At 71.1% G+C, this 26,349-nt stretch overlaps 7 protein-coding genes across 8 annotated transcripts in view; 5 read left to right on the top strand and 2 right to left on the bottom strand.

Moving 5' to 3' along the window:
* The first annotated feature begins 23 nt into the window (after nt 1-23).
* FBXW9 (F-box and WD repeat domain containing 9) lies at nt 24-3,561 on the top strand. The gene is made up of 11 exons (XM_063318898.1): nt 24-121; nt 663-1,037; nt 1,448-1,587; nt 1,714-1,842; nt 1,959-2,071; nt 2,152-2,243; nt 2,330-2,478; nt 2,583-2,696; nt 2,806-2,895; nt 3,027-3,092; nt 3,280-3,561. Exons 2-11 carry the CDS (start codon nt 665-667, stop codon nt 3,352-3,354), a joined length of 1,341 nt encoding a protein of 446 aa, XP_063174968.1. The 5' UTR covers nt 24-121; nt 663-664; the 3' UTR covers nt 3,355-3,561.
* Nucleotides 3,562-3,808: 247 nt separating this feature from the next.
* Nucleotides 3,809-7,025, top strand: DHPS (deoxyhypusine synthase). 2 transcript variants are annotated; one of them, XM_063318900.1, is made up of 9 exons: nt 3,809-4,107; nt 4,185-4,346; nt 5,318-5,439; nt 5,535-5,631; nt 5,762-5,848; nt 6,032-6,062; nt 6,154-6,257; nt 6,368-6,493; nt 6,578-7,025. In XM_063318900.1, exons 1-9 carry the CDS (start codon nt 3,907-3,909, stop codon nt 6,671-6,673), a joined length of 1,026 nt encoding a protein of 341 aa, XP_063174970.1. In that variant the 5' UTR covers nt 3,809-3,906; the 3' UTR covers nt 6,674-7,025. The 2 variants fall into 2 exon arrangements, with proteins under 2 accessions (XP_063174970.1, XP_063174969.1); XM_063318899.1 differs by having other exon boundaries at nt 3,812-4,107; nt 5,957-6,062.
* A 3-nt stretch (nt 7,026-7,028) lies between these two features.
* WDR83 (WD repeat domain 83) lies at nt 7,029-9,551 on the bottom strand. The gene is made up of 9 exons (XM_063318901.1): nt 9,331-9,551; nt 8,535-8,655; nt 8,336-8,441; nt 8,183-8,231; nt 7,918-8,044; nt 7,757-7,824; nt 7,559-7,667; nt 7,348-7,462; nt 7,029-7,255 (listed from the first exon to the last, which is right to left on the bottom strand). The coding sequence occupies exons 1-9, from the start codon at nt 9,431-9,433 to the stop codon at nt 7,103-7,105; spliced, it is 951 nt and encodes a 316-aa protein (XP_063174971.1). The 5' UTR covers nt 9,434-9,551; the 3' UTR covers nt 7,029-7,102.
* WDR83OS (WD repeat domain 83 opposite strand) lies at nt 9,521-11,192 on the top strand. Its single transcript, XM_063318963.1, has 4 exons — nt 9,521-9,555; nt 9,888-9,993; nt 10,902-10,999; nt 11,126-11,192. The coding sequence occupies exons 1-4, from the start codon at nt 9,521-9,523 to the stop codon at nt 11,190-11,192; spliced, it is 306 nt and encodes a 101-aa protein (XP_063175033.1).
* Nucleotides 11,193-12,136: 944 nt separating this feature from the next.
* MAN2B1 (mannosidase alpha class 2B member 1) lies at nt 12,137-20,364 on the top strand (the record flags this gene model as incomplete). Its single annotated transcript, XM_063318962.1, has 24 exons — nt 12,137-12,226; nt 12,839-12,941; nt 13,542-13,715; nt 14,684-14,877; nt 14,996-15,128; nt 15,872-16,014; nt 16,144-16,260; nt 16,350-16,432; nt 16,511-16,631; nt 16,746-16,824; nt 16,904-17,013; nt 17,311-17,418; nt 17,519-17,635; nt 17,711-17,902; nt 18,116-18,213; nt 18,317-18,440; nt 18,530-18,648; nt 18,755-18,856; nt 18,949-19,036; nt 19,134-19,214; nt 19,291-19,527; nt 19,625-19,774; nt 19,936-20,038; nt 20,131-20,364. Coding segments are annotated over 24 exons (2,994 nt in total), but the record flags the coding sequence as incomplete, so codon positions are not given.
* On the bottom strand, nt 20,330-25,846 carry TRMT1 (tRNA methyltransferase 1). The gene is made up of 17 exons (XM_063318961.1): nt 25,833-25,846; nt 25,166-25,408; nt 24,477-24,532; nt 24,242-24,372; nt 23,925-24,112; nt 23,427-23,542; nt 23,226-23,338; nt 22,970-23,118; nt 22,782-22,865; nt 22,612-22,681; nt 22,373-22,507; nt 22,181-22,266; nt 21,325-21,433; nt 21,155-21,231; nt 20,921-21,040; nt 20,541-20,661; nt 20,330-20,454 (listed from the first exon to the last, which is right to left on the bottom strand). Exons 1-17 carry the CDS (start codon nt 25,844-25,846, stop codon nt 20,383-20,385), a joined length of 1,884 nt encoding a protein of 627 aa, XP_063175031.1. The 3' UTR covers nt 20,330-20,382.
* Nucleotides 25,847-26,097: 251 nt separating this feature from the next.
* The window catches only part of NACC1 (nucleus accumbens associated 1), a 6,517-nt gene continuing 6,265 nt past the window's right edge, over nt 26,098-26,349 (top strand). Inside the window, 1 exon segment of the mRNA XM_063318897.1 lies at nt 26,098-26,260. The gene's annotated coding sequence lies outside the window, so the exon portion shown is untranslated.

The raw sequence follows: 26,349 nt of genomic DNA, 5'->3' as shown, positions 1-26,349 counted from the left end.
CGCCTCTCGCTCTCATTGGGCGAAGGGCGGGTCACGTGGGGGACGCCGCCGCGCGCCGGAAGCGGATCCCGCCGTGGCCGTGGCGACGGGACGCGGTGGGGCCGGGCCAGGCCGCGCCCCGGTACCGTGGTGGGGGGGGAACCGGAGGGACCCTAAACATGGCGGGGGTGGGGGGGGAGCGGGGCTTTGAGCGGTGCTGGGGGGGGTTCTCGGTACCGGGGCTGGAGAGACTCAGGTGCTGGGGCGGGTCCCGGTACCGGGAGTTCAGGGAGTGTCTGGGTGTTGGAGAATCCTGTTGCGGGCGGGGGTCCCGGTACCGGGCGATTTGGGTTTGGGGGTCCCAGGGAGGGGGGGTGGTTCGTGGTACCGGAGGGACTGGGGTGTTGGGGCGGGTCCCGGTACCGGGGGCTTTGGGGGGGGGCATCGGCGTGTTGGGGGATCTCGGTACCGGGGCTCCGCATGGAGGGGATCCCGGTACCGGCACTAGAGGGGTTCCGGTGATGGTGCGGTCGCGGTACCGGGGCTTTGGGCGGATTTAGGCGGGGTTGGGGGGGGGGGGCGGTTCCCGGTACTGGCACTGGGGAGGGGTCCCAATGTACGGAGGGGGGGGGGGATCCCGGTACCGGTTGACACCCCCAACCCCCCCCCCCGCCCCCCCCCAGCCATGGAGGGGGCCCCCGACGATCCCGACCGGCAGGCGCAGGAGTACGTCACCCGAATTCGGGGACCGGGGACCCCCCCGGGATGCCCCCCACCGCCACCGCCGGAGCTCGGCCCTCCCGTCCCCCCCCCGCGGCTCCCCCCGGGGCTGAAGCGGCCGCCTCAGGCGGCCGCTTCAGCCCCGGGGGGGGCCGTGGGGGGGCTTTTGTCGCTGCCGCTGGAGCTGCTGCTGGAGATTTGCGGGTACCTGGGGGCGCGGGAGGTGCGGGGGGTCCTGCCCCACGTCTGCCGGGCTTTGTGGGACGTTGCCCGGGACGTGGTGGCCTGGAGGCTCCGTCTGCAGCGCAGCGCCCGCGGACCCTTCCCCGTCCTGGAAGGTGGGTCTTTGGGGGGGGGGGGGGGGCAGGAAACAAGGGGACCCCCCCCCGCCCAATTCTCTATTTCCCCATGAGAACCCCAAAATATTTCCCCGTGGCGGGTTGGGGGCGCCCCCTAATTTTCTGTTTTCCACGGCGAGGGGGCTGCGAAGGGTGAAAATGGGGATTGGGGACACCCCCCCCCCCGCCCCCCCATTTTCCTCTGGCGGATTGAGAACCCCCATATTGCCCCCCCGGTGGGTTGGAAACCCCTCCCCGAACACCCCATTCCCCCCCCCCCACAACACCCCATTTCCCCCCCCTCTGGTGCGGCTACAGGGCGCCGCGTGCGGCGGAGGGAGTGGGTTGGGGACCCCATCGGTTTGGGCGGCACCCCCCCCCCGCCCCCGACACCCCCGTTTTCTCCGCAGAGGAAGGGTTCGACTGGTCGGCCGCCTGCGTGGACCTCGAGGAGCACCTACAGCGCTGGGGGGGCGGCGGGGCCCCCATGGAGCACTTTTCCCTGGACGAGGGACACTTCGCCTCCGTCGATTCCGTCCTCCTGCTGCAGGTGGGGACGCGCCGGCTGTCCCCTGTTTCGGGGCGGGGGGGGAGGCTCCCCGGTTCCGGGCGGGGGGGGCTTCCCCTCGTTCTGGACGGGGGTCCCCACCTCGCCCCCGTCCCCTCCGCTTGGCAGGGGGGGACCCTCTGCGTTTCGGGTGCCCGCGACCGTAACGTCAACCTGTGGGACCTGCGGCAGCTGGGCCAGGCCCCCGGCAAGGTGCTGGTGAAGGCGCTGGGCACCGAGCGCAACGGGACGCACAAGGTGGGGGGCACAGCCCTTATCCCCCTCCTCCTCACGCTGCGGTTCACCCTCTCCGGGGAGCCGCCAGGGGGGTCCCGGGGCGGTTTTGGGGACGGGTTTTGGGTTCTCCCTGGCAGGGCTGGGTTTGGTGTTTGGCCTCGCGAGACAACAAGGTTTGCTCGGGGTCCTGGGACAGCACGGTGAAGCTGTGGGACCTGGAGGCCGAGGGGCAGCAGTTCGGGGAGATCAGGTAACCCCCGAGGGGGGGGTTATTTGGGAGGGTTCCGGGGGGGGATCCGGCTGCCCCCTCAACTCTCCCCTTGCCCCCAGGGAGAAGGCGGCCGTGCTCTGCCTCTCCTACCGCCCCGACATCCTCGTCACCGGGACTTACGACAAGACGGTGACAGTCTACGACCCGCGAGGTTGGTCCTGCCGGCGGTGGGGAGGGGTCTGGGGGGATTCTGGGGGTGCCCTTGGCTCAAACCCCCCCCCCCCCCGGCTCCGGCAGCCGGCCCGTCCCTGGTGCGCAGCTACAAGCCCCACGCCAGCGCCGTCCTGTCCCTGGCAGCCGACGACCGGCTCATCGTGTCCGGCAGCGAGGACCGGACCCTCGTCGTCTTCGACCGCCGGGCCGAGGGGGTCCTGCAGCGGCTGCAGGTGGGTCCCGCTGCCCCCCAGACCCCCGGGGGGGTGGTGGCGCTGGGACAGTGCTGGGGGCTCCGTCACCCGCAGCCCCATCTCTCTTTTCTCGCCCCCCGCAGCTGGAAAACTACCTGCTCTCCATGTCGTACCGGGGGACGCAGCTCTGGGCCGGGGACAACCAGGGCCGGGTGTACGTCTTCGGGAACAGCACCGGCAGCTTCCAGCCCGCCCGGGTAGGGACCCCGCGGCAGGGGGAGGGTTGGGGGGTTCTGGGGGGGGGGTGTGTGTGTCCGTGTGCCCCCCGACGCCTCACGGGGTGTTTTTGTGTCTCCCCTCCCGCAGTATTTCGACGTGGGGCACCGGCTGCAGATCACGGGGCTCTGGCACTCGCCGGGGTCCCTCTTCACCACGTCCACCGACAGGACGCTGCGGGTGAGGGTCCCACTGTCCCCATCGCGCGGTGCCGGGCTGGGGGGGGGGGGGGAGCCCCTCTCTGGGCTGGGGGGGTCCCTGCTGACCCCCCACTGCGGGGGGGGCTGCGAACGGCTTTCGCTGTCCCGCAGATACACGTCCCCACGGACCCTCCCCGCACCATCTGCTCCTGGACGCACGACGACGTCCTCAATGGGGTGAGGAGGTGACGCCCCCCCCCGCACACGCGTGTGCGCTCCCCCCTCTTGCACACGCGTGTGCCTCGGCTTCCCCCCACCGCGGCATCTGCTGCGCTGGTCCCCGGGACGGGGAAGGGGTGTCCCCGCAGGGCAGGGGGTGTCCCCCAGCCCCCCCTGACGCCCCTCTCGCCCCCCCCCCCCCTAGATCAGCGTGGAGGGGGACGTGGTGGCCGCCGCCTCTGGTGGCCTCTCGGTCGAGGTGTGGAGGCTCCGGACCTGAGGAGGCGCCGCCGCGGCCCCGCGCTCGCACTGCCCGGGAAGGGGGGGCTGCCGGTGCTGGGGGTCCCCCCGCCGCCGGGGGGGTCCGTCCCCGCTCCCCACCGCTGGCTGCGGGGACCCCTCTGCGCCCCCCGACGTGGAGGGGACGGGCCCCCGCCGGGGCTGGGAGCCCGTGGTTATTCGTGGGTATTAAAAGGATTTGACTGGAGCCGAGGTTGCGTCTCCCCGCGGTTTTGGGGCGGTTTCGGGAGGTTTCGGGGTCAGCCCGCTCCAGCGCCAGCCCGCGAGGCGAGGCCTTTCGCTTTCGGGTGCCTTTTGTCCCTCGGCGGCCACCGTCCCTTCTTCAAGATGGCGGCGCGCAGCCGTACGGCAGACGGAGCGGTGCGCGAGCCAGATGGCGGCGCGCGGCGCTGAGGGGGCGGGCCGAGCCGGCGGCGCGCGGGCGCAGTGAGCGACGGGGCGGGCCAAGATGGCGGCGCGCGGGAAGGGGAGGGGGCGGGCCAAGATGGCGGCGCGCAGCGGCGGCGCGGCGGAGTGAGGGGGCCGCAGCCCGATGGCGGCGCCGGCGCCGGTCCCCGCCGGGGCCCTGCGGGCCGTGCTGAAGCCCAGCGGGCCCCTCCCGACCGAGAGCCTCCCGGTGCGCGGCTACGATTTCTCCGGCGGCCCGGACCACGCCGCGCTGCTGCGCTCCTTCCGCACCACCGGCTTCCAGGCCACCAGCTTCGCCCAGGCCGTCGCCGAGATCCAGCGGATGGTGGGGCCCGGGGCGGGGGAGGCCGGGGGGGGGCCCGGGGCCGGTCCCGGTGCTGACCCCCCCCGCCCCGCCCGCAGATCGCGGCGAAGCTGGAGCCGCTGAGCGAGGAGGAGCGGGCCCGGGCGGCGCTGGGCGGGCGGCGGCCGCCCTCGGGCTGCACCATCTTCCTGGGCTTCACCTCCAACCTCGTCAGCTCCGGCGTCAGGGAGACCATCCGGTACCTGCTGCAGCACAACATGGTGCGGGGACGCCGCGGGGGGGCGAGGGGGACACTGGGGGACAGCTGGGAGGGTGAGGGGACACTTGAGAACAACCCGGGGGAGACGAGGGGACGCTTAGGGACACGCCGGGGGGGAAGAGGGGACGCCTGGGGACACCCCGGGGGAGGCGTGGGGACACTTGGGGGGGGGCTTGGGGACACCCAGGAGGGCCCTGGGGACACTTGGGAACTCTTGGGGACGCTTCGGGACACCCAGGAGGACATCTGGGGACACCCAGGGACACTTGGGAACTCCTGGGGACACTTTGGGGGAGTGTGGGGACGGCTGGGGACACTTGGGGCCACCCCGAGGGGGATGTGGGGACAGCTGGGACACATAGGGACACTCCAGGGTGAGCGTGGGGACTCCTGGGGACACTTGGGGACACGCCGAGGGGGGCGTGGGGACAGGCAGGGCCTTGCACAGCAGAAGGGTCTGGGGTCCCACCTGCCCCAGGGGCCATCGCCGAGGTCCCCGGGGGGAGCCCTCAGGTCCTCGGGCTGTCCCCAAGGTCCCCAGCCTGTCCCCGAGGTTCCTGTAGGGTTCCCGGGGGGGTGCCCTGTTCCCCAGGGTGTCCCTGAGGTCCCCAGCTTTGTCCCCAAGCTGTCCCTCGGGTCCCTCTGGAGTCCAGGGCATCCCCAGGTTGGTCCCCGAGGTCCCCAGGGGTCCTAACTCTGTCCCCAAGGGGTCCCTCAGGTCCCTGTGGGGCCCAGGGGGTCCCCGAGGTCCCCAGGGGCCCTAACTCTGTCCCCAAGGGGTCTGTGGGTTCCCAGCTCGGTCCCTGGGACGTCCCCGAGGTCCAAGCGCTGTCCCCGAGGGGTCCCCACCGTTCCCAGTTTGCTCAGGGGGGTGTCCTGGAGGTTCTCGGGGGCTCAGCCCCGTCCCCGAGATGTCCCTCAGGTTGTCCCCGGGGTCCTGACGCCGTGTCCCCCCCCCACTCCCCGGGGCAGGTGGACGTGGTGGTGACCACGGCGGGGGGGGTGGAGGAGGATCTCATCAAGTGCCTGGCGCCCACCTACATCGGGGACTTCAGCCTGCGGGGACAGGACCTGCGCCGGAGCGGCATCAACAGGTACGGGGCGGGGGGCACCGGGGGCCCCCCCTGGGTGTCGGGGTCCCCCCCTTGGTGTCGGGGTCCCCCCCGGGCTGAGCCCGTCCCCTCCCCAGGATCGGGAACCTGCTGGTGCCCAACGACAACTACTGCAAGTTCGAGGACTGGCTGATGCCCATCCTGGAGCAGATGGTGGATGAGCAAGAAACGCAGGTGGGGGCTGGGGGGGGCTGTCCCGGACGCCTGGGTCCTCCCCGGCTCGGGGGGGGGTAGGGTGGTGTTTGGGGGGGGACCCAGACGCCTGGGTCCTCCCCGGGGGGTCCTGAGCGTGGTGGTCCCGCAGGGCGTGAGGTGGACCCCCTCCAAGATGATCGCGCGGTTGGGCAAGGAGATCGACAACCCCGAGTCCATCTGCTACTGGGCGCAGAAGGTCGGTGGGGACTTGGCGGGGGGGGGGGTGGGGGGGGCAACGGTCACCAGGAGTGTCACCGGGGGGTGTCACCACCCCTCGTGGCCTGTCACCGCATCCCCTTCCCAGAACAACATCCCGGTGCTGAGCCCGGCGCTGACCGACGGCTCCCTGGGGGACATGATCTTCTTCCACTCCTACAAGCGCCCGGGGCTGGTGCTGGACATCGTGGAGGGTGAGTGTGTCCCCGTCATGTCCCCCCCCCGGACACCTGGGTGTCCCCCCCGGGGACGCCAGGGTCCCCTGACGGCCGTCTCCGCCCGCAGACCTGCGCCTCATTAACACCCAGGCCATCTTCGCCAGGAAGACGGGGATGATCATCCTGGGCGGGGGGCTGGTGAAGCACCACATCGCCAACGCCAACCTCATGGTGAGGGGGGGGAACGGGGGGGACGGGACAGGGACACCCTGACGTGTCCCAGGGGACAGGGAGGGGACACACGGGTCGGGGGGGGCTCACCCTGCTCCTCGCCCCCGCAGAGGAACGGGGCCGACTTCTCCGTCTACGTCAACACGGCGCAGGAGTTCGACGGCTCCGACTCGGGAGCGCGGCCGGACGAGGCCGTGTCCTGGGGCAAGATCCGGATGGATGCCACCCCCGTCAAGGTGGGATGGGGGTCCTGGGTGGGGGGGGCCTCCCCTGGGCACCCTAAATCCCCCCCGCACCCTGACCCCCTCTCCTGTGCCCAGGTCTACGCCGACGCCTCCCTGGTTTTTCCGCTGCTGGTGGCGGAGACGTTCGCCCAAAGAGCCGACGCCTTTCCCTCGGGGACACCGGGAGACTGAGACGGTGGCTGGGTGTCCCCGGGGTGGGGGGGGGGAGTGAGCCCCCACCTCGGGGGGGGCCCTGAGCCCCCACTTTAGGGGGGCCGAGTCCGCAGTTTCTCTGCAGGGGCTCCCGACTCGCCATCCCCAGGCTCCGCACCCCCAACACCAGCATGTGCAGAGGAGAGAGCGAGGCGATTTCCCCAGTGGAGGGAGTTGGGGGGCCGGGACCCCCCCGTGACCATCCATCTGTCCTCCCCCCGCACTGTCCGTCCCCCCAGCACCGTCTGCCTCTTCCCCCCCTTCCCCAGCGCTTGTATTTATTTGAGCCGTTTGGGCTCCGCGCGCTCCCAATAAAGCACCGTGGCTTCTCCACACCGCGGGTTTATTCCTCGTTAGCGGGGAGGAGGGAGGGGGGGTGCAAGTGGGGGCCACCCCAAAAAACCCGCCTCACGGGGCGGCGTCCCCCTCGGGCTGGAAGGTGTCCTCGCGCCAGAGCTGGAGCTGGCCCTCGGTGGCCGCCAGCAGGCAGGGCAGGGTCGGGTGGAAGGAGAGGGACTGCACCACGCCGCGGCCCACGGCCAGGCTGAGCGCCAGCGAGCCCTGCGAGGGGGGGACACGCAGACACGTGAGGTGGGGGGGGGTCCTTGGGACCCACAAAGCACAGTGTCGACGCCCCCCCGTTGCCCGCTCACCTCCACCAGGTCCCAGAAATAGACACGTCCGTCCTCGGAGGCGCTGCCCACGTGCGTGTCCTGCTCGCTCAGGACGCAGTCTAGCCGGTACGCCGTGCTGCGGTGGCCCGTGTACCTGCGGGGAGGGGGGACACACACGATGGGGGTGAGGCGAGGACCCCCCCCAAAGCCCCCTGGAGGGGTCGTAGGGCTGTGGGGAGGGGGCTCGTACTCGCCCAGCAGCTCCCCCGTCTCCTTGTCCAGCAGGCGCAGGGTGGAGTCCAGGCTGGCGGCCAGGACGCACTGCCCGTCCTTGCTGAAGCAGACGCTGGTGATGGGGCCTGGGGGCGGGCGGGAGTTTGGGGGTGTCCCGGGAGCCCCCCCCAACCTTGGGACGCCCCCCGGTGGCATCCCGCATCCCCTCACTCACTCCCTATGTAGTCGGAGAAGAGCTGGCCGGCGCGCAGGTCGTAGCGCCGGACGCGGCCGTCCACGGAGCTGCAGAGAGGAGGGGGTGTTAGTGCTGGGGGGCCCCGTTCCCCCCCCGCCGAGCGTGTCCCCGACCCCCCGGAGCGTGTCCCCGTCCCTCACCCTGAGAGGATCTCGTGGTCGGAGACCTTCACGCTGGAGACGCCGTCCTTGGCCTCATCCAGGACCTGGACGGGGTCGGGGCGGCGGGAGCGGCAGTCCCAGCACCGCACGGTGGAGTCGATAGAGCCTGGGGGGGGGCAGAAAAAGGGGGTGTCAGGGGGGAAATGAGAGAAAAAGGGGGTGTCGCGGGGGAAACGGGGAGAAAAGGGGGTATTGGGGGGCGGCTCTGGTGCTGGCCAGGCCCCCCCCAAGACTGCTCCCTTACCGGACACGATGATGGTGGCCTCCTCATTGAATTGCACGCAGTTCACTTTCTGCGGGAGAAGCAGGGAGTCAGCGCCCTGCAGGGACCCCCAGGCATCCGCCCAGAGCCCCCCCACCCTTGGTGTGTGTCCCCCCCCCCGGCCTGTGTCCTCACCCCTGCGTGTCCCCGGTACTTGCGGATCACTTGCCCGGTGGCCACGTCCCACAGTGCCACGGTCTTGTCGGCCCCGCAGGAGCAGAGCTGGCTGTTGTCGAAGGAGCTGGGGAGGGGGGAGCCAGGGCGCCCCGTCAGCGAGGCTGGGGGGGTCCCCAAGGGGTGGGGGGGGTCCCTGCAGCCCCCCGCGGCCCCTTACCCGGCGGCGTCCAGCACCTCGTAGCCGTGCCCCTGGTAGGTGCGCAGCGCCGTGCCCTTGTGCGGGTTCCAGAGCTTCAGGGTCTTGTCGCTGCCGCAGGTCAGGCAGTAGTTCCCATCCACTGGGGAGGCGGGGGGGCTGAGGTGACCCCCCCCAGCACCCCAAATCGACACCCCCCCTCCCCAGAACTGTGGTCCCTAATTCTGCCCCAGGGAGAGGAGCCCGTGTGCCCGTTCCTCCCCCCCTGGATGGGGACTGGAAGTGCCCCCCCCCCCCCCCCCCCCCCACTTAATCCCCCATGAGGGGATCAAGGAGTTGGGGGGCCCCAGGATGGGGCACGTGTCCCCGTTTCCGCTCCCCCGGGGATGGTATGTGGGTCCCTGTTCCCCCCCCCGGGATTGGATCAAGCAGTTGGGGGGCCCCGGGATGGGATCAAGGAGTTAGGGGTCCCCAGGACGGGGCACGGGTCCCCGTTTCCCTCCCCCGGGATGGGATCAAGGAGTTGGGGGTCCCCAGATGGCGCCCAGGTCCGCGTTACCCCCCCGGGATGGAATCAAGGATTCGGGGATCCCTGGGATGGGATCAAGGAGTTGGGGGTCCCCGGGATGGGGCACAGGTCCCCGTTCCCGCCCCCCCCCCCCCGGGATGGGATCAAGGAGTCGGGGGTCCCCGGGATGGGGACCGGATCCCCGTTATTTCCCCGGGATTGGGCGCAGGTCCCCGTTCTCCGCCCCGGGAAGGGGTCCGGGTCCCCCCTTGGCCCCCCCGGTCCCCGTGTCCCCCCCCACGGCCCCACCGTTGAAGCGGACGGCCCGCACCGCGCCCTGCCCGCACTGCAGCGTCCGCACCCGCTGCCGCGGCAGCTCGGGGCGGGCGGGCCGGGGCCGCGGGAAGGCCATGGCGGGGACCGGGCAGCCGGAGCCGGCACTGGGGACCGGAACGGGACCTCTTCCGGCGGCGGCGGCGGAAGCGGGCGGCGGGGCGGCATGGCGGACCCGCGGCGGCCGGCGCGGGTGGCCAGGTGGGGCCGGGGGGCGACCGGGAGGGAGAACCGGGGGGCGAGCGGGAGGGGGGAACCGGGAGGGGACCATGGGAGGACCGGGAGGGGGAAACCGGGGGGTGACCCGGAGGAGGAACCGGGCAGGGGAGGGCTGGGAGGGGGGAACTGAGAGGGGAACCGGGGGGAGAGAACTGGGGGGCGACCGGGAGGGGGGGAACCGGCGGGGGGAACCGGGGGGCGACCGGGAGCGGGGAACTGGCAGGGAGAACCGGGGGACAACCGGCAGGGGAGAACCCGGAGGGGACCAGGAGGAGGAACCGTGTCCCCCTCCCGCCTGACGGCGCCGTCCCCAGGTACAAGCCACCGGCCACCGAGACCAACCCGGCGCTGGAGGACCCCACGCCCGACTACATGAACCTGCTGGGGATGGTCTTCAGCATGTGCGGGCTCATGCTCAAGGTGGGGGCTCCGGGGCCCGGGGGCACCTGCCCAGGGCGGGGGGGGCTCCAGGTTGGGCGGTGGGATGGTATTTTGGGGTTTGGGGATGGTCCCTGGGGGGGCTCTGGGGTGGCCGAGGGCCACGGGGGCGCTGGGACCGTCCTCGGGGGGGGGTTGGGGTGGTTATGGGGCAAGGGGGGGACAGGGGCTGTCCCTAAGTGGGGGTCAGGGGGAGAGGGGCCAGCCCCAGGGGATTTTGAGGTGGACAAGGGGGGCACAGGGGCCTTCCCCAGGGCGTTTGGAAGGACAGGGACTGTCCCCAGGGGTCTCAGGGAAGACAGGGACCATCCCCAGGGGGTTCAGAGGGGCAAGAACTGTCCCCGGGGGGGGTCAGAGGGGACAAGGGCCATCCCCATGGGGGTTTATGGGGACAGAGAGCATTCCCAGGGCATTCAGGGGGACAAGGGCCATCCTCAGGGGGGACAGGGGCCATCCTCAGGGTGGTCAGAGGGGACAGAGACCATCCCCAGGGGGCACAGGGGGACAAGGGCCATCCCCAGGGCAGTCAGGGGGGACAGGGGCCATTCCCAGGGGGCACAGGGGGACAAGGGCCGTCCCCAGGGCAGTCAGGGGGGACAGGGGCCATCCCCAGGGTAGTCAGAGGGGACAGGGGCCATCCCCAGGGGGCACAGGGGGACAAGGGCTGTCCCCAGGGCAGTCAGGGGGGACAGGGGCCATCCCCAGGGGGCACAGGGGGACAAGGGCCGTCCCCAGGGCAGTCAGGGGGGACAGGGGCCATCCCCAGGGTAGTCAGAGGGGACAGGGGCCATCCCCAGGGGGCACAGGGGGACAAGGGCTGTCCCCAGGGCAGTCAGGGGGGACAGGGGCCATCCCCAGGGTGTCCTCATGCTGTACCCCTCCACCCGCAGCTGAAGTGGTGCGCCTGGATCGCCGTCTACTGCTCCTTCATCAGCTTCGCCAACTCCCGCAGCTCTGAGGACACCAAGCAGATGATGAGCAGCTTCATGTGAGTGCCAGCGGCGCCGGGTCCGGCCCCGGGGTGCTGCATCCCCTGTGGAGGGGACAGCGGGGAGACAGTCCCGGGTTTGCGGGGGTCTCTGAAGCCCGGGCTGGTGTCTCTTCCCGCCTCCAGGCTCTCCATCTCGGCCGTGGTGATGTCCTACCTGCAGAACCCCCAGCCCATGTCCCCCCCCTGGTGACGGCCGGCATCGTTCGCTCATTGGAGGGGAGGCGACGGGTTGCGTCGGGGCCGGGACAATAAAGGCGGATGCTGGGGCAGAGCTCGTGGTCATCGTGGTTTGCTCGTACCTGAGTGGGTGGATCCTGTTCAGAGCTGCGGCATCGGCGGGCGGATGGCGGGGGGATGGACCCCCGGGCTCGGGGGGAATCGGGGGGAGGAATGGTGGGTGGAGGTGGCAGGAGTCAGAGGGGAGCGATGGAGTGTGAGGGCTGGGAGGACCGGGGGGGTTCCAAGGGGAGGCTGGGGGGGGTCCGAGGGGAGACTGGGGAGGTCTGAGGAGAGCCCCAGGGGGGGTCTAAGGGAAACGCGGGGGGGCTGAGGGGACCCTGATGGGTGCTGAGGGGAAGCTGGGGGGCTGAGGGGAGCCCCAGGGGTGCTGAGGGCGGCCCAAGGGGTCTGAGGGGAGGCGAGGGGGTCCAAGGGGAGCCCCAGGGGTCTGAGAAGAGACTGGGGGAGGCCTGAAGGGAGCCCCGGGGATGTGTGAGGGGAATCCCGGGGGTCTGAGGAGAGCCCCGGGGGCAGCCCGAGCCGAGGCCTCCCCTCAGCACCGCCATCGCCTCCGTGAGGGGCCCGGCTCCTCGACGCCCCATTGGAGGGCAGACCTGCCCGTCTCTCGCTCTTCGCCAACCACGGCCCGGCGGGGGCGGGGTTTTGAGAGCCGCCACGCGTCATTGGCTGCCGGGCGTTTTCCCGCCGCGGAAGGGGCCGTTGGTTGCCGACGCCCGAGGGAGGCGGGACTCGCGCTGTCAATCATAGCCAGCCCTCCTTCTCATTGGCGGCGGTCCGTTATGTCACCGCCGTCTGTTACACCCCTCGCCGTTCATTGGCTTGCCCAGAAAGAGGGGCGGGCCCGGGGAGCCCCCCCCCTCCCCTCCCGAGTCATGTGAACGGGCGGTCACATGACCGTGCCCGCGAGCGTCATGGCGGTGCCCGGGGCGGCGGCGCTGCTGGTGCTGCTCGGGGCGGCGGCGGCCGCGGGGCTGCGGGTACCAGGTGGGGACGGGGAAACGGGGCCGGGGAGAGGCCGGGAGATGCTGGGGAAGGACCGGGAGAGGCCGGGGAGGGACCGGGAGAGGCTGGGAGGGCACCGGAGCGTCCTGGGGAAAGAGGAACTGGGAGGAACTAGCGGAACTGGGCGGCACTGGGGGCACTGGGGTGCACTGGGGGCACCGGGAGAGACCGGGACGCTGAGAAAACAGGGACTGGGAGAGGCTGGGGGGAACTGGGAAGCTGGGTGAGGTGGTAGTCGGGGAGCTGGGAACCCCGGAGGAACTGGGGGGAGACTGGGAGGAGGGAGGTGGGATACTGGGAGAGGGTGAAGGGAACTGGGGAAACGTGGATCGGACTGGGGGAGGTGGGAAAGGTCAGATGGGGGGAGCAGCGGGGGTCTGGGAGGGGGAATCTGGGGCAGTTTGGGCCTGGGGAAGGGATGGGGGTCTGGCGCAGGCTGGGACCGGGAGCACTGGGGAGGGGCTGGGATGGGGGCCCTGTGGGAGGAAGAGGAGGATTTGGGGTGCCTGAAGGGGACTGGGGGGGAGGAAGGGGGGATGCGGGGGGTGTGCACAGCCCCGTACGAGCCCCCAGAGACTCCCCTGGCGCCCGCAGTCGTGTCCCCCCACGCGCCTCGACCTCCTCAACGTCCACCTGGTGCCCCACACCCACGATGACGTGGGGTGGCTCAAGACGGTGGAGCAGTACTTCTACGGAGGTGGGTGCCCCCGCCACCGCTGGGGGGGGGGGGGAACGACACACACAGTCCCTGGGGTGGGGCGGTGACGTCCCCAAGGCCACCGATGTCCCCAAGGCCACTGTAGCGGCTGCGGGGACGGAGGTGACGCCTGCAAGGCCGCTGTGGGGGCAGAGGTGACGCTCGGCGTGGGGGCGAAGGGGTGACGAGTGACAGGGATGGGCGGGGGGGGGGGGGGGGCGGGTTGGGGACAGAGGGACAAATCCTGGCCTTGGGACGGGGACAACGGCCCTGTTTTCCGCCCGCTGTCCCCGGCACGGTGTCGCAACCCCATTTTACTGCTTGTTTATCCCTCCTGGGACGGTGCTGGGTCCCCTGCACCCTTCTGTGTCCCCCCTGTGTCCCCTGGACCTTCCTCTATCCCCTCCCCCAACATCCCCTGGATGCTGCTGTGACCTTGCCCCCCCCCCCCCCCCCATTCTGTGACACCCCACAACCCCCAGATGTCACCTGCGTCCCCGCAGACGCCGCTGCGGCCTCCTGTCCCCTATTGTGTCCCTGTACCCCCCCCCGCCAACCTGTCACGGTGCTGCTGGGTGACGTTTCCTGTCCCCCCCCCAGTGCGTAACGAGGTGCAGCACGCGGGGGTGCAGTACATCCTGGACTCGGTGGTGGCCCAGCTGGTGGCCAACCCCTCCCGCCGCTTCGTCTATGCCGAGGTGGCCTTCCTGGCCCGCTGGTGGCGGCAGCAGGACGAGGCCACGCGCCGCACCGTGCGCCAGCTCGTCGAGCAAGGTGGGGGCCGGGGGGGTGACGGGACACACGTGTCCCCGAGGGGGGGGTGGCTGCTGCTGGGAGGGACGTGGGGGGTGTCCCTGGAGGAGGACGTGGCTATGGGGGCGCACAAGGGGGGGACTGGGGTGTCCCTGGGGGTCATGGGGTGCACACTGGGACGTGGGGGTGGGGGATGGAAGTGTCCTTGGGGGCACATGGCGGGGGGGATTGGGGTGTCCTTGGGGGCACACGGGGACATGGGGGGGGATTGGGGTGTCCCTGGGGACACGTGGGGGGGGGATTGGGGTGTCCTTGGGGGCACACGGGGACACGGTGGGGGGGCATTCAGGTGTCCTTGGGGGCACACGGGGACATGGGGGGGGATTGGGGTGTCCTTGGGGGCACACGGGGACACGGTGGGGGGGCATTCAGGTGTTCTTGGGGGCACATGGGGACATGGGGGGGGGATTGGGGTGTCCTTGGGGGCACAGGGGGTCATGGGGGGGGATTGGGGTGTCCTTGGGGGCACAGGGGGTTATGGGGGGGGATTGGGGTGTCCTTGGGGGCACACAGGGACACGGTGGGGGGGCATTCAGGTGTCCTTGGGGGCACACGGGGACACGGTGGGGGGGCATTCAGGTGTCCTTGGGGGCACACGGGGACATGGGGGGGGGATTGGGGTGTCCTTGGGGGCACAGGGGGTCATGGGGGTGGGGGATTGGGGTGTCCCTGGGGACACAGGGGGACACTTGGGTGTCCTTGGAGGACACGAGCATCGGGGGGGGGTACTGGGGTGTCCCTGAGGGGGACACGAGCACAGGGGACATGGAGTGGGACCAGGGTGAAGTGGCTGCGGGGCCGGGGGGGGGGTCACGGGGATGTCCCTCTGAGGGGACACAGAGGCTGGGGGGGGCCCTGAGGTGCCCCCCAAGGTACTCGGGGGTGCTTCATGTCCCCAAGCCCCCCCCCCCCCCGCCATGTCCCTGCAGGGCGGCTGGAGATGGTGGGGGGGGGCTGGTGCATGAGCGACGAGGCGGCCGCCCACTACGCGCCGGCCCTCGAGCAGCTGGCCCTGGGCCGCCGCTTCCTGCGCCGGGAGCTGGGGGGCTGCGGCACCCCCCGGGTGGCCTGGCAGATCGACCCCTTCGGCCACTCCCGGCAGCTGGCCGCCATCTTCGCCCAGGTGGGAGCCCCCCCCCTTTCCCTTCCCTTCCCACCCCCCCTCAAAGCGTGGCGGGGGACCCCAGCGGCCGGGCTGACCCCCTCCTTTTCCCTGTGTGTGTGTCCCCCCCCCCGCCAAGATGGGCTACGACGGGCTCTTCGTGGGGCGCGTGGACCACCAGGACAAGGAGACGCGGGAGCGGCTGCGGGAGATGGAGCTGCTGTGGAGGGCGAGCGGGAACCTGCCCCCCCCCGCCGCCGACATCTTCACCGGTGGGACAGGGCTGGGGGTCCCTCGGGTGTCCCCGTGCGTGTGTCATTGTCCCCCCCCCGCAACCCCTCCTGGGGGCTGGCCCTCCCCTGGGGTGTCCTGCTGGGTGTCACCTCTCCCTTGAGCCCTCCCCTGTCCCCTCCCCCTCCCGAGGGTGACCCGTCCCCGCTGTCCCTCTGCCCCTTCCCAGGTCTGCTGTCCCCTCCTGGGACATCGCCCCCACCCTGGGGATGTCACCGTCCTCTGGGTCCCCTCGTGGACTTTCCCTTGTCCCCAGGGCTGGCCCCGTTCTCCATCCACTTGGTCCTAACCCTGTCCCCAGCCCAGGTCTCCTGTCCTTCACCTTGTCCCCCCATGTCCTCAGGGTTGTCCCCAGCACAGGTCTCCTGTCCCTGACCTTGTCCCCGACGTCCCCAGGGCTGTCCCCATCCCCAGGCTGAGGGTGTCCCTGTCCCCAGCCCAGGTCTCCTGTCCTTCACCTTGTCCCCAGGGCCGTCCCTGTCCCCAGCCCAGGTCTCCTGTCCCTGACCTTGTCCCCCAGGTCCCCAGGGCCGTCCCCATCCCCGGGCTGACAGTGTCCCTGTCCCCAGCCCAGGTCTCCTGTCCTTCACCTTGTCCCCAGGGCCGTCCCCATCCCCAGGCTGACGGTGTCCCTGTCCCCAGCCCAGGTCTCCTGTCCTTCACCTTGTCCCCCAGGTCCCCAGGGCCGTCCCCATCCCCGGGCTGACGGTGTCCCCATCCCCAGGCATCCTCCCCAACGTCTACAACCCCCCCTCGGGGTTCTGCTGGGACCAGCTCTGCTCCGACCCCCCCGTGGTGGACGAGGACAGCGAGGAGAACAACGTGGACGACATCGTCACCACCTTCCTGCAGATCGCCACCAGCCAGGTCGGGTGCCCCCGGGCGGTGGTGGGGTGGGGGGTCCTTGGGGTGGGTGGAGGGTTCCTGGACGCTGGGATCCCCCCGGGAAGGGGGGTGCTGACCTGTGTGTGTCCCCCCCGCCACCCCCCTCCCAAGGCTGAGCGCTACCGCACCAACCACATCATCATGACGATGGGCTCCGACTTCCAGTACGAGAACGCCAACCTGTGGTTCAAGAACATGGACAAGCTCATCGCCCACGTCAACGCCAGGGTCAGCGGGGTGTCCCCCCCCCGACTCTGTGTCCGCCCCCCCCCCCCACTTCTCCTCGCCCCATCTCACCCCCTCCCCGGCTTTTCCAGCAAGCCAACGGCAGCCGCGTCCACGTCCTCTACTCCACACCCTCCTGCTACCTCTGGGAGCTGCACCGGGCCAACCTCTCCTGGTGAGGCTCAAGGGGGGGCACGGGGGGACCCCAGGCATCTGGGCGGGACGGACGGACGCAGCCCGGCTTTCCCCGCAGGTCCCTGAAGACGGACGACTTCTTCCCCTACGCGGATGGTCCCCATCAGTTCTGGACGGGATATTTCACCAGCCGACCCGCCTTCAAGCGCTACGAGCGCCTCAGCAACAACTTTCTCCAGGTTTGACACCAAAATTCTCCCCCATCCCGGCCTTCCCGGTCTCCGGTGTGTGTCCCCCCCGCCATCGCCGTCTCCGGTGTCCCCCCTCCCCGACCCTCCCTTCCCTCCCCGCAGATCTGCAGCCAGCTGGAGGCTTTGGCCGGGCCGGCGTCGCGGGAAGGTCCCTACGGGCTCGGGGACAGCTCTGTGCTCCGTAAGCGCCAGCGTGGGACCCTCGGGGACCCCCGCCGGGATGTCCCTGACACCCCCCTGACCCTGGCCCTTCCCAGCAGGCGAAGCCGTGGCTGTGGCCCAGCACCACGATGCCGTGAGCGGCACCGAGAAGCAGCACGTGGCCGATGACTACGCCAGGCAGCTGGCGGCGGGGTGGGAGAGCTGCCAGGTAGGGCCCGGCTGCCTGTTTTTTGGGGGGGAAAAAAGGGGGATTCGGGGGTGTGGGGCCAGGGCGTCAGTCTGGGGGTAAACCAGCATCGTGTCCATGGGGCAAACTGGTGTCTGGGGGGGACGGGAGCTGGTGGCCGTCTTGGGGACGAGCCCCTTGCCCGCGTTTTGGGGACGAGCTGGAGCCTGGGCGGCCGGAGGATGGGAGCTGGTGGCCGCGGCTTGTTGCGGGGGGGATGAGCTAATGAGCGCCCCTCGTTACCGGCCGTGCCGTGTGACCGTCCCTCGCTCCCGGCAGCTCCTGGTGGCCAACGCCCTGGCCAGCCTCAGCGGCCACAAGGAGAACTTCATCTTCTGCAACGCCCTCAACGTCAGCGTCTGTCCCCTGACGGAGGCGGCCGGTCGCGTGAGCACCTCCCTGGGGGGCTGGAGGGGGGCGTCTGTGGGGTCCCGGCGGCGCTAACGCTCCTCGTCCTTCTGTTGTGTGTCCCCCCCCCACGCCGCAGTTCACCGTCATCCTCTACAACCCCCTGGGCCGTCCCGTGTCCTGGCCCATCCGGTTGCCGGTCAACGGAGGGTCCTACGCGGTGACAGACCCCCAGGGCCAGCCCGTACCCAGCGAGGTGAGCCTGGGGCAGCCCCCGCGTCCCGTCGTCCCCCCCCCACGGCCCCCCCTGACCCTCTTTGCTTGTCCCCAGGTCGTCCCCGTCTCCAACTTCACCCGCCGGCTGCGTGGGGACGGCGGCGCCACGCGGGAGCTCCTCTTCCAGGCATCCGCACCCCCCCTGGGCTTCAGCACCTTCACCGTCTCCCGGCTGAGCCACGGGGACCCCCCCGTGTCCCCCCACCGGACCACGGTGTCACCGCAGCCCCGGGAGATCCATAACGAGGTACGGTCCCGCTGGCAGGGGACGCCTTCCCCTCTCGGATGCGGTTTGGGATCTTTCCCTACGGGATCCTCAGGGCTGGAGTCGGTCCCTGGCGGGGGGAAACCCACGGCGTGAAGCCCCCGGTGGAGTCGCGCCTCCGTTGTCCCAGTTAAACCAGTGCTGGGGTGACGGGAAGGGGCCGAACGGGGACGGGGGCTGATGCTCGACCCGCAGCACGTCCGGGTGCTCTTCGACCCCGTCACCGGGCACCTGAAGGAGATCCAGAACCTGGACAAGAGCATCTCGCTGCCCGTCTTCCAGAGCTTCTACTGGTGAGCACTGGTGGGATCTGGACACCTGGGTCCTTCCTGCAGGACCTTCCTCCTCCTCCTCCTCCTCCTCCTCCTCCTCCTCTTCCTCCTCCTCTCGCCCCAGGTACAACGCCAGCGCCGGCAACGATGAGAGCGACCAGGCCTCGGGCGCCTACATCTTCCGCCCCAACAGCTCCGAGCCCATCCCCGTCTCCGGCTCCAAGCGGGTCTCCACGTACCTGGTGAAGGTGGGTGGTGGGGACGGTGTCCCTGGCAGGGAGGGGACGTCCCCGGGGGCATCCCCGGGGGTGCTGAGCCCCTTCCGTGTCCCCGGCAGAACGCGCTGGTGCAGGAGGTCCACCAGAACTTCTCCTCGTGGTGCTCCCAGGTGGTGCGGCTCCACGCGGGGCAGCCCTACGTGGAGCTGGAGTGGACGGTGGGGCCCATCCCCGTGGCGTGAGTTGGGGACGGGGGAGCCCCTGGGGATGGGGGGGTGTCCCCGTGGGAGCGCACACACCCACCCCCCCTCAGCCCCGTTCACCCCCCGCCGTCTCTCATCCAGGGACGGTTGGGGCAAGGAGATCATCAGCCGCTTCGAGACGACGCTGCAGACGGACGCTCGCTTCTACACCGACTCCAACGGGCGGCAGATCCTGGAGCGCAGGTCGGGGACGGCCCGGGCGCTCGCTGCGGCCCCCCCCCCCCGAGACCCCCTGTCCCCCCTCCACATATAACTGGGCTCTGCCTCCTCCCCAGGCGCGACTACCGTCCCACGTGGAACCTGAGCCAGACGGAGCCCGTGGCGGGGAATTACTACCCCGTTAACAGTCGCATCTTCATCAAGGTACCGGCTTTGGGGCGGTAGCAGGGAAACGGGGCGGGGGGGGGGGGCTGAGGCCGGGGCAGAGCTCATCACACGTGTGGCCTCCCTGCCCCCGCAGGACAAGAAGTTCCAGCTGACGGTGCTGACGGATCGCTCGCAGGGCGGCAGCAGCATCTTCGACGGCTCCCTGGAGCTCATGGTGAGGGGACGACGCGGCGTGGGCGGTCCCCGGGGGCGGTGGGGACACGCCGGGACGTAACCGCCCTCCCCTCCAGGTCCATCGACGGCTCCTGTACGACGACAACCGGGGCGTGGGGGAGCCGCTGCTGGAGCTGGGAGCCGACAAGCAGGGGCTGGTGGTCCGCGGCCGCCACCTCGTCCTCCTGGACACGGTGGAGTCGGCGGCCGACCGGCACCGGCTGCTGGCGCAGGAGCTTTTCATGGCGCCCTACGCGGTGCTGGCGCCTGGCGGGGGCCCGTCCTACCGCCGGGGCCAGCCCAGCCTGCGGCAGGTGAGGCGGGGAGGGGGCTAATGCAGGTGGTGGTGGTCGGGGTGGGGGGGGAGGGTTTGCCACGGCGACCCCTCCCCAAACCCTCTCCCCCCCGCAGTTCTCGGGGCTGCGGCGGGAGCTGCCCCCCAACGTCCACCTCCTGACGCTGACGCCGTGGGAGGCCGGGACCCTCCTGCTGCGGCTGGAGCACCAGTTTGAGAGGGGGGAGAGCGCCAACGGCTCCCAGCCCGTCACCATCGACCTACTGGTGAGCCACCGACGGCCGGCGCGCAGCCGGGCTCCCCCCACGGCTCAGCCTGTCCCTGGCTTGAGGGGGTCCCGGCTCCCGGGGACGATCCCAGACCCGTGGGGTGGACACGGGGGGGGGGTCGCTGATGGGTTTTTTTTCCGTCCCCCCGGCTCTGCCAGAACCTCTTCTCGGCTTTCGCCATCACCTCGCTGCGGGAGATGAGCCTGGGAGCCGACCTGCCGCTCGATGCCGTCTCCCGCCTGGTCTGGACCCCAGCCACAGGTACCGGGGGGCGGTGGTCCTGGGGGGGCGGAGGGGGGCGGCACTGTGGGGGGGTTACCAGCCTCTCCTCACCCCCTCCCCTCTTCTCCCAGGTCCATCCCAGCCCCGGCCGGTTCCCAAACTGGACCCGAGCCGGGTCACGCTGCAGCCCATGGAGATCAGGACCTTCCTGGCCACGGTGCAGTACAAGGAGCCCGGAGCCGGCCGGGGGGGTCTCTGAGCAGCCCCAGCTGGACTCGCGGAGCCGGGGAGGGGGTGTCTCTGCCCCCCTCCTTTCCCCCATAAGTGCATTATTAAAAACCACGAGACTTTTTCTCAGGCACGGTTTAATGCGGGGGGCGGCGTCAGGGCCGGGGGGCGGCCGGGGGCTCCCCCTCGTGTGAGTAACAGCACTGAGCCCCCAGGGAGCAGTTTCCCTGTGGGAGAGGAGGTGGGTGAGATGGGGGGGGGGGCTGGGACAGGGCAGAGCCCCCCCCCCACCTCGCTCCCAGCCCTGACCCACCTCCTTGAAGCGTTTGCAGGGGAACTGTTTCAGGCTGGCGCCGCTGTCGTCGTCCGTCCGCTCCGTCCGTTTGTTCTGGTGGCGCTTCCGCTTCTCCTGGAGGGAGGGAGAGATGCCACCCCTGGGCGAGGGGTGCGGGGTGAGGCGGGGGGGGCACAGAGATTTACCCCCCCACACACCCTAAAGGACAGAACAAGGGACCCTTCCCTCCCCCTGCTTTTTTTTTGTTGTTGTTTTTGTCCGAATCCTCTGTTCTGGCAAAAGATGGAGTGTGGGGGGGGGCTCTTTGAGAAGGTTTGAGGGGGGCTGCTGGAAGCCCAACCCCACAATCAGCCACCCGAGAAGCCACCCCCCCCCCACCCCCCTCCCCAGGTCCTTACCCAGCCTTGGCCCTGGCTTTGGGACCCCAAAAGGCTTCGGGGTTTTCCGGGAACCGCTTCAAGCCCCGTTTTCTGGAGCTGGGGTTGGCGTCGTCACGGAGGGCGAAGGAGGCCTGGAGCCTGGCGGGGAAGAGGTGTGGGGGGGTCAGGATTGTTTTGGGGGGCGTCACTGGGTCCCCCCAGTCCCTGGGTTGGGGGCGGGGGGCGGGGGGGGGCGGTTCTGCCGGGTCATACGTGGGCTCCACCGAGAGGATGCGGGAAGCCGGGCTGGTCTCTGCCAGTCGCTCGCGCTTCACCGGGTGGATCTTGGCCTGGCGGGGGGTGGGGGGGGGGACGAGACACACATTCAGCTCGGCCGCAGTATGGGGGGGGTGGTGTGTGCCCCTGTGCCCCCCCGTCCTCACCCAGCAGCGCATGACGTCCCAGAGCACGGCGGGGGGCGCGTCTGTCTTGACGGCGTTCTTGCAGGCGTGGGAGAGCGACACGCGGTAGCCGGCGTGCAGGAGGGCGGACCTGGGGGGCGGGGGGGGTGGTGCAGTGGGTCAGAATTTGGGGGGGGACGGGACACGACAGGGGCTATGGGGCGCGGGGGGGGGGATTCCCAAGGTTTGACGCAGAGCACCTTTGGGGGTGCCCAAACAGGAGGGATGGAGTTTGAGGTGCCCAAGCCCCAGGAAACGCTCCCCCACCCCCCTGCAAAAAGGGGATTTGGGGTGTCTGGGGGGTGGGTTTTTGGGATGCCCCAGCCCCAGGGATTTGGGGTATCCTGGGGCCGTGGGGGGGCTTTAGGGGGTGCCCGGGGGCTGTAGGCGATTTGAAATGCCCCAACCCCCAGGGATTCGGGGTCTCCTAGGGCTGTGGGGGGTGCGGGGTGCCCCATTCCCAGGGGATCTGTGGTGCCCGGGGGCTGTGGGGGGATTCGGGGCACCCTGGGGATGTGGGGGGTTTTGGGGTGCCATGGTGGCAGTCGGGATGCCCCAGCCCCAGGGATTTGAGATTTCCCGGGACTGGGGGAGGCAGGGGGTGAGGGCACCCCAGCCCCAGGGATTGGGGGGTGCCAAGGGGCCACGGGGGGTTCAGGGTGCCCCATTCCCAGGGGATCTGGGGTGCCCCGGGGAGTCGGGGTGCCCCAGCCCCAGGGATTCAGGGTACCCTGGGGGGCGTGGGGAGTATTGGGGTGCCATGGGGGGAGTCGGGGTGCCCCAGCCCCAGGGGATCGGGGGTCTCCCGGGGCCGTGGGGGGATTGGGGGTGCCCTTACCTGACCTGCAGCAGGGAGGGGGTGTTGCAGTGGATGGTGCTGCTGAGGCTGTCGAGGGTGTAGTAGAGGGGGACGTCGCCGAGCTCCTGCCCTCGGCACACGGGGAGCGGCAGAGTCAGCGCCAGCCCCCAAAATTTGGTCTCTGCCCCTCCCTGCGCCGTCCCCATCCCGTCCCCGTCCCCATCCCGGTACCTCGGTGATGACGCTGAGCATCCCCCGCATCCGCTCCTCCGTCTGGAAGCGCCCGGGGCTCCTCTCCAGCGCCGCCAGCACCCGCTCCACGAAAGCCGGGTCGTGCAGGGGCTCAGCCCACATGGGGCCACCCAGCTGGGGGGGGGGACAACAACACACGCGACAGGGCCGGGGGGGGGGGGTGTCAGCGCTAGGGGGGTGCTCAGAGGGGACGGGGGACAGAGGGGACGTGCGCCCACCTGGTGCCGCTGCTGGCAGAACTCGCAGGTGGGACCCACGGGCGGCCCCGTGGCTGCCCCGTACTTGAAGCTGGAAGGGGAAAGCTTGAGGTGTGAGCGGGGCTCCCCCCCCAACCATTACAGAGCCCACCCCCCCACACACCCCACCCCATGATTACGCCCCGTCGTACCCCGTGCCGTGGCTCGTGACCTTGCCCAGGCGCTGGAGGTGGTGGGTGCCGCAGCCCACGCAGTGATACACCAGGGCTTGTTTGCTGCCGGGACAAGGAAGGCGGCGGAGGAGGGGGGGGTCAGGGGTAGCGGGAGGGTGCAGACCCCCCACCCACACACTTATATGTCCGCCCCCCCGCCATCTCACCTGGCCGAGGCTTTCACCTTCGCCTGCCCCGTGAAGACCCGCACGAAGACGCGGATGTAGAAGTCGGCGCTGACGGAGAGGAGGGGGACGATGAAGCGCTGGTAGCAGTTGGCGCGGCTGTCCAGGCTGTGCAGGATGATGCGCAGGGCCTGGGGGGGGCCGGGGGGGGGGACACACACATGGACCTGACCCGCTGGCCCCCCCCCCCCCCCCTCACCGGGTCGGGACCCCCCCCCCCACCACCGCGAGGACTCACCATCTCGTGGCAGAACTTGCCCTTGAGGGACACGGCCCCGTATTTGCTGTAGCAGGTCTCGGCGCTGTTCCCCGCCATCACCCCCATGTCCGTGCAGGTGACGCAGAGCAGCCCTAGGCGGGGGGAGGGGGGTCAAGGGTGCTGCTGGGGGGGACACAGGCATCCGGGACACCCCCAGCCCCCCCCCCCCTCCCCGCTTACCTCCTTCGCCCACCGCCTGCACGGCGGCGTCCAGGAAGGGCGCGGGGCTGCCGTAGGGGTCCAGGTCGATCACGTCGAAGGGCTCCCTGTCCGCCTTGCACTGGTGCATCAGCATCCTGGGCGGGGGGGGGGGGGGGGGGAAAAGGGGGGGGTCCCTGGAGCAATGGGGACCCCAACCGGCCCCCTGGGGGTCCCAGAATCCCCCCCCAGCCCTCAGGAAACCACACAGGATCTGCCCAGTGCGCGCTGGGAAGGACTGGTGGGGTCCCCGCAAACCAGACCCACTTTGGGGCTGCACTCCTTGAGGCGGGGCGGGGGGGGGAATGTCCCCTCTGACCGCCCCTGTGGGGACGCTGGGACCAGTATGCGGGGGGGGAACCCCAGCAAGACCACCAGGGCCATGCACGGGGGGTCCTGAGGGTGCTGGAGGGGGGAATGGCAGCGTCCCGCACCCTGGGGGGTGTCAGGGGGGCGGGCTGTCTGGGGGAGGGGTGTTACCTGGCGTCGGCCATGCGGGGGGCCACCAGGTCCCCCACCCCGTTGAAGGCCACGTTGCGGCTCATCAGCTCCACTGCCCGGGCCGAGAAGTCGTTGGCCACCACGGCCCGTAGCCCCGGCACCTCCTTGGCGAAGCGGATGGAGCGGAGCCCCGAGGCCGCCAGCGCCTCCAGCACCCGCAGCCCCCCCTGCGGGGAGAGGGCGATGCCGAGGCGGGGGCCAGAGACGCACCCCCCCACCACCCACGGGGGACGGAGGGGACGCGGAGCCCCCCCCCCCGCCTCCCCCCCAGCAGCGTTTCCCCCCCCTCCCAGCACCTCGCACACTTCTCCCGGCTTCGCCGTCCGCGGGGCCTCGGTGCCGTCAGGCGCCGGCGCGGTGTCACCGTCACCGTCCTCCAGCGGGTGGGGGCCGCCTGTGTCCATCTTCTCCTCTCCGGGGAGGACGACTGGAAAAGGAGGGGGGGGGGGGGGTCGTGGCAGAGCCCTGGGGATGGGGACCCCGAGGATGGGGCCGAGGGGGAGCCCAGGGGACCCCCAGGACGGGACCTACCCCGGATCCCCTTCGGCTGCAGCTGGAGCCGAGCGAACTCCGTCATGACGGCACAGCTGAGTGGGGGGGGGAGCGTGGGGCGTCAGGGGGACGGGGGTGACCCTGAACCCCCACTGGACCCCCCCCCACGGCCCCCCCGACCCCCCTCGTGACCCCACTAGAACAACCCTGAGCCCTGCCATGATCATCCGAGGACACCTCAGAGCCCCCTGGAACAACCCCGTGGCCCCCCCAGGCAGCCCAGAGCCCCCCCCCGATCCTCCCAGGACACCCCAGAGCCCCCTCAGGACCCTCTGGGACACCCTCGCGACCCACTTCATCCCACTGAGACAACCCCAAGCCCCCCCTACCCCCCCCCGATCCTCCCAGGACACCCCAGAGCCCCCCAGGACTCCACTAGAACAACCCTGAGCCCCCCGCAATCCCCCCAGGACACCTCAGAGCCCCCTGGAACAACACCACGGCCCCCCCCACGACACCTCAGAGCCCCCCAGGAGCCTCTGGGACACCCCCGCGACCCCCTTGATCCCAATAAGACAACCTCGAGCCCCCCCTACCAACCCCGATCCTCCCAGGACACCCCGGAACTCCCCGGATAACGCCATGGAACCCCGGGCAGCCCAGAGCCGCCCCCCCCCGATCCTCCCAGGACCCCCCCCCCGGTCCCATCCGCCCCCCGCCCCGCTCACGTCAGGTCTCGGTTGAAGCCCTGCACGGGGTTGTAGAAGACCTCGTTGGCGCTGGGGAAGAGGATGGTGGCTCGGCCCTCGGAGATCAGCGTCTCGCCGGCCCCGGGGGGGTCCCCCGCGCCGGGGCGGGCGCGGAGCGTTGGGGGGGTCCCCGTCCATGGCGGGGGGGCGGCGGGGGGGGCCCTGGCCGGTTCTGCGAAGGGTGCTGAAGGCGGCCGCTGGGGAAGGGGGGTGCGGTTAACGCTGAACCGGAACGACGCGGGGGGGGGGGGGGGGGGAAGGCGGTTTAGGGAGGGGAGGGGGGGGAATTAGGGGGAGGGGGAGACCGGGGGGAGCCCCGAAAAGCGGGAGCGAATGGTGGGAGGGCGGGAGGGGACACGGAACCCCCCCGACGGGCCGGGTCGGAGTCAGCCCCCCCCCACCAAAACGGGACCGGGGGACACACAGAGGGGTGACACACAACACGCCCCCCCCGCCCCCCCCCGAAACACGTGGCGCGGGACAAGGCCGGGCGCCCCCAAACTCTCCCCGCCAGGCCACGCCCCGTCAGACCACGCCCCTTCAGGCCCCGCCCCCCGTGTCCACAGCCCCCACCCCCCCGCGGTGCCCCCCCCGCTTTCGCTCACCCGCCCGCGCCGCCCCGCGCATCCTCCGCGCCGCCCCTCACATGGGCGCCGCCATGTTGCGGCTGGGTCACGTGACCGGCAGCGGACGGCGCCCCGCCAGGGCCGAAAAGGCTCCGCCCTCCCTTAACGCGGCCAGGAAACCCGGTGCCGGGGAGGAAAGCGGGGATCCCAGGAGAGGATCCCGTCCCGATTCCGCGGGGTGGGGCGGGGATACCGGTGCCTCCGCGTGTCCCCGTGTCCCCCCTCCCCGCCGGTGGGGCAGGGCGGGGGAGCTCGGCGCTCGTCTGGCCGCCCCTGCGGCGGGGATGCGCCTGCGCGGGTGGCGCGCCGGGCGGTGCGGGCACTCGGCGCTCGGCTGATCGCGCCTGCCGCACAATGAATGGCCGCTGAGCGCGGCGGGGACGGGGACGGCACCGGCGGCGGCACCGGGAGCGGCCGGAGCCGCAGCGCAGCCCCCCCCCGGCCTCCGGTAAGGCGGGGACACCCCCCTCGCCCCCCCCACAGCCCCGCCCCCTCCCCTCGGCCTTTCTTTCCCCCCCCCGCAGGCCTCGGCCCCCC

The sequence above is a fragment of the Chroicocephalus ridibundus genome, chromosome 29 (assembly GCF_963924245.1).
Source record: "Chroicocephalus ridibundus chromosome 29, bChrRid1.1, whole genome shotgun sequence".
NCBI classification, from domain to species: domain Eukaryota; kingdom Metazoa; phylum Chordata; class Aves; order Charadriiformes; family Laridae; genus Chroicocephalus; species Chroicocephalus ridibundus.
The sequence above is the reverse complement of the archived record's forward strand: the minus strand, read 5'-3'. Positions and strand labels throughout refer to the sequence as shown.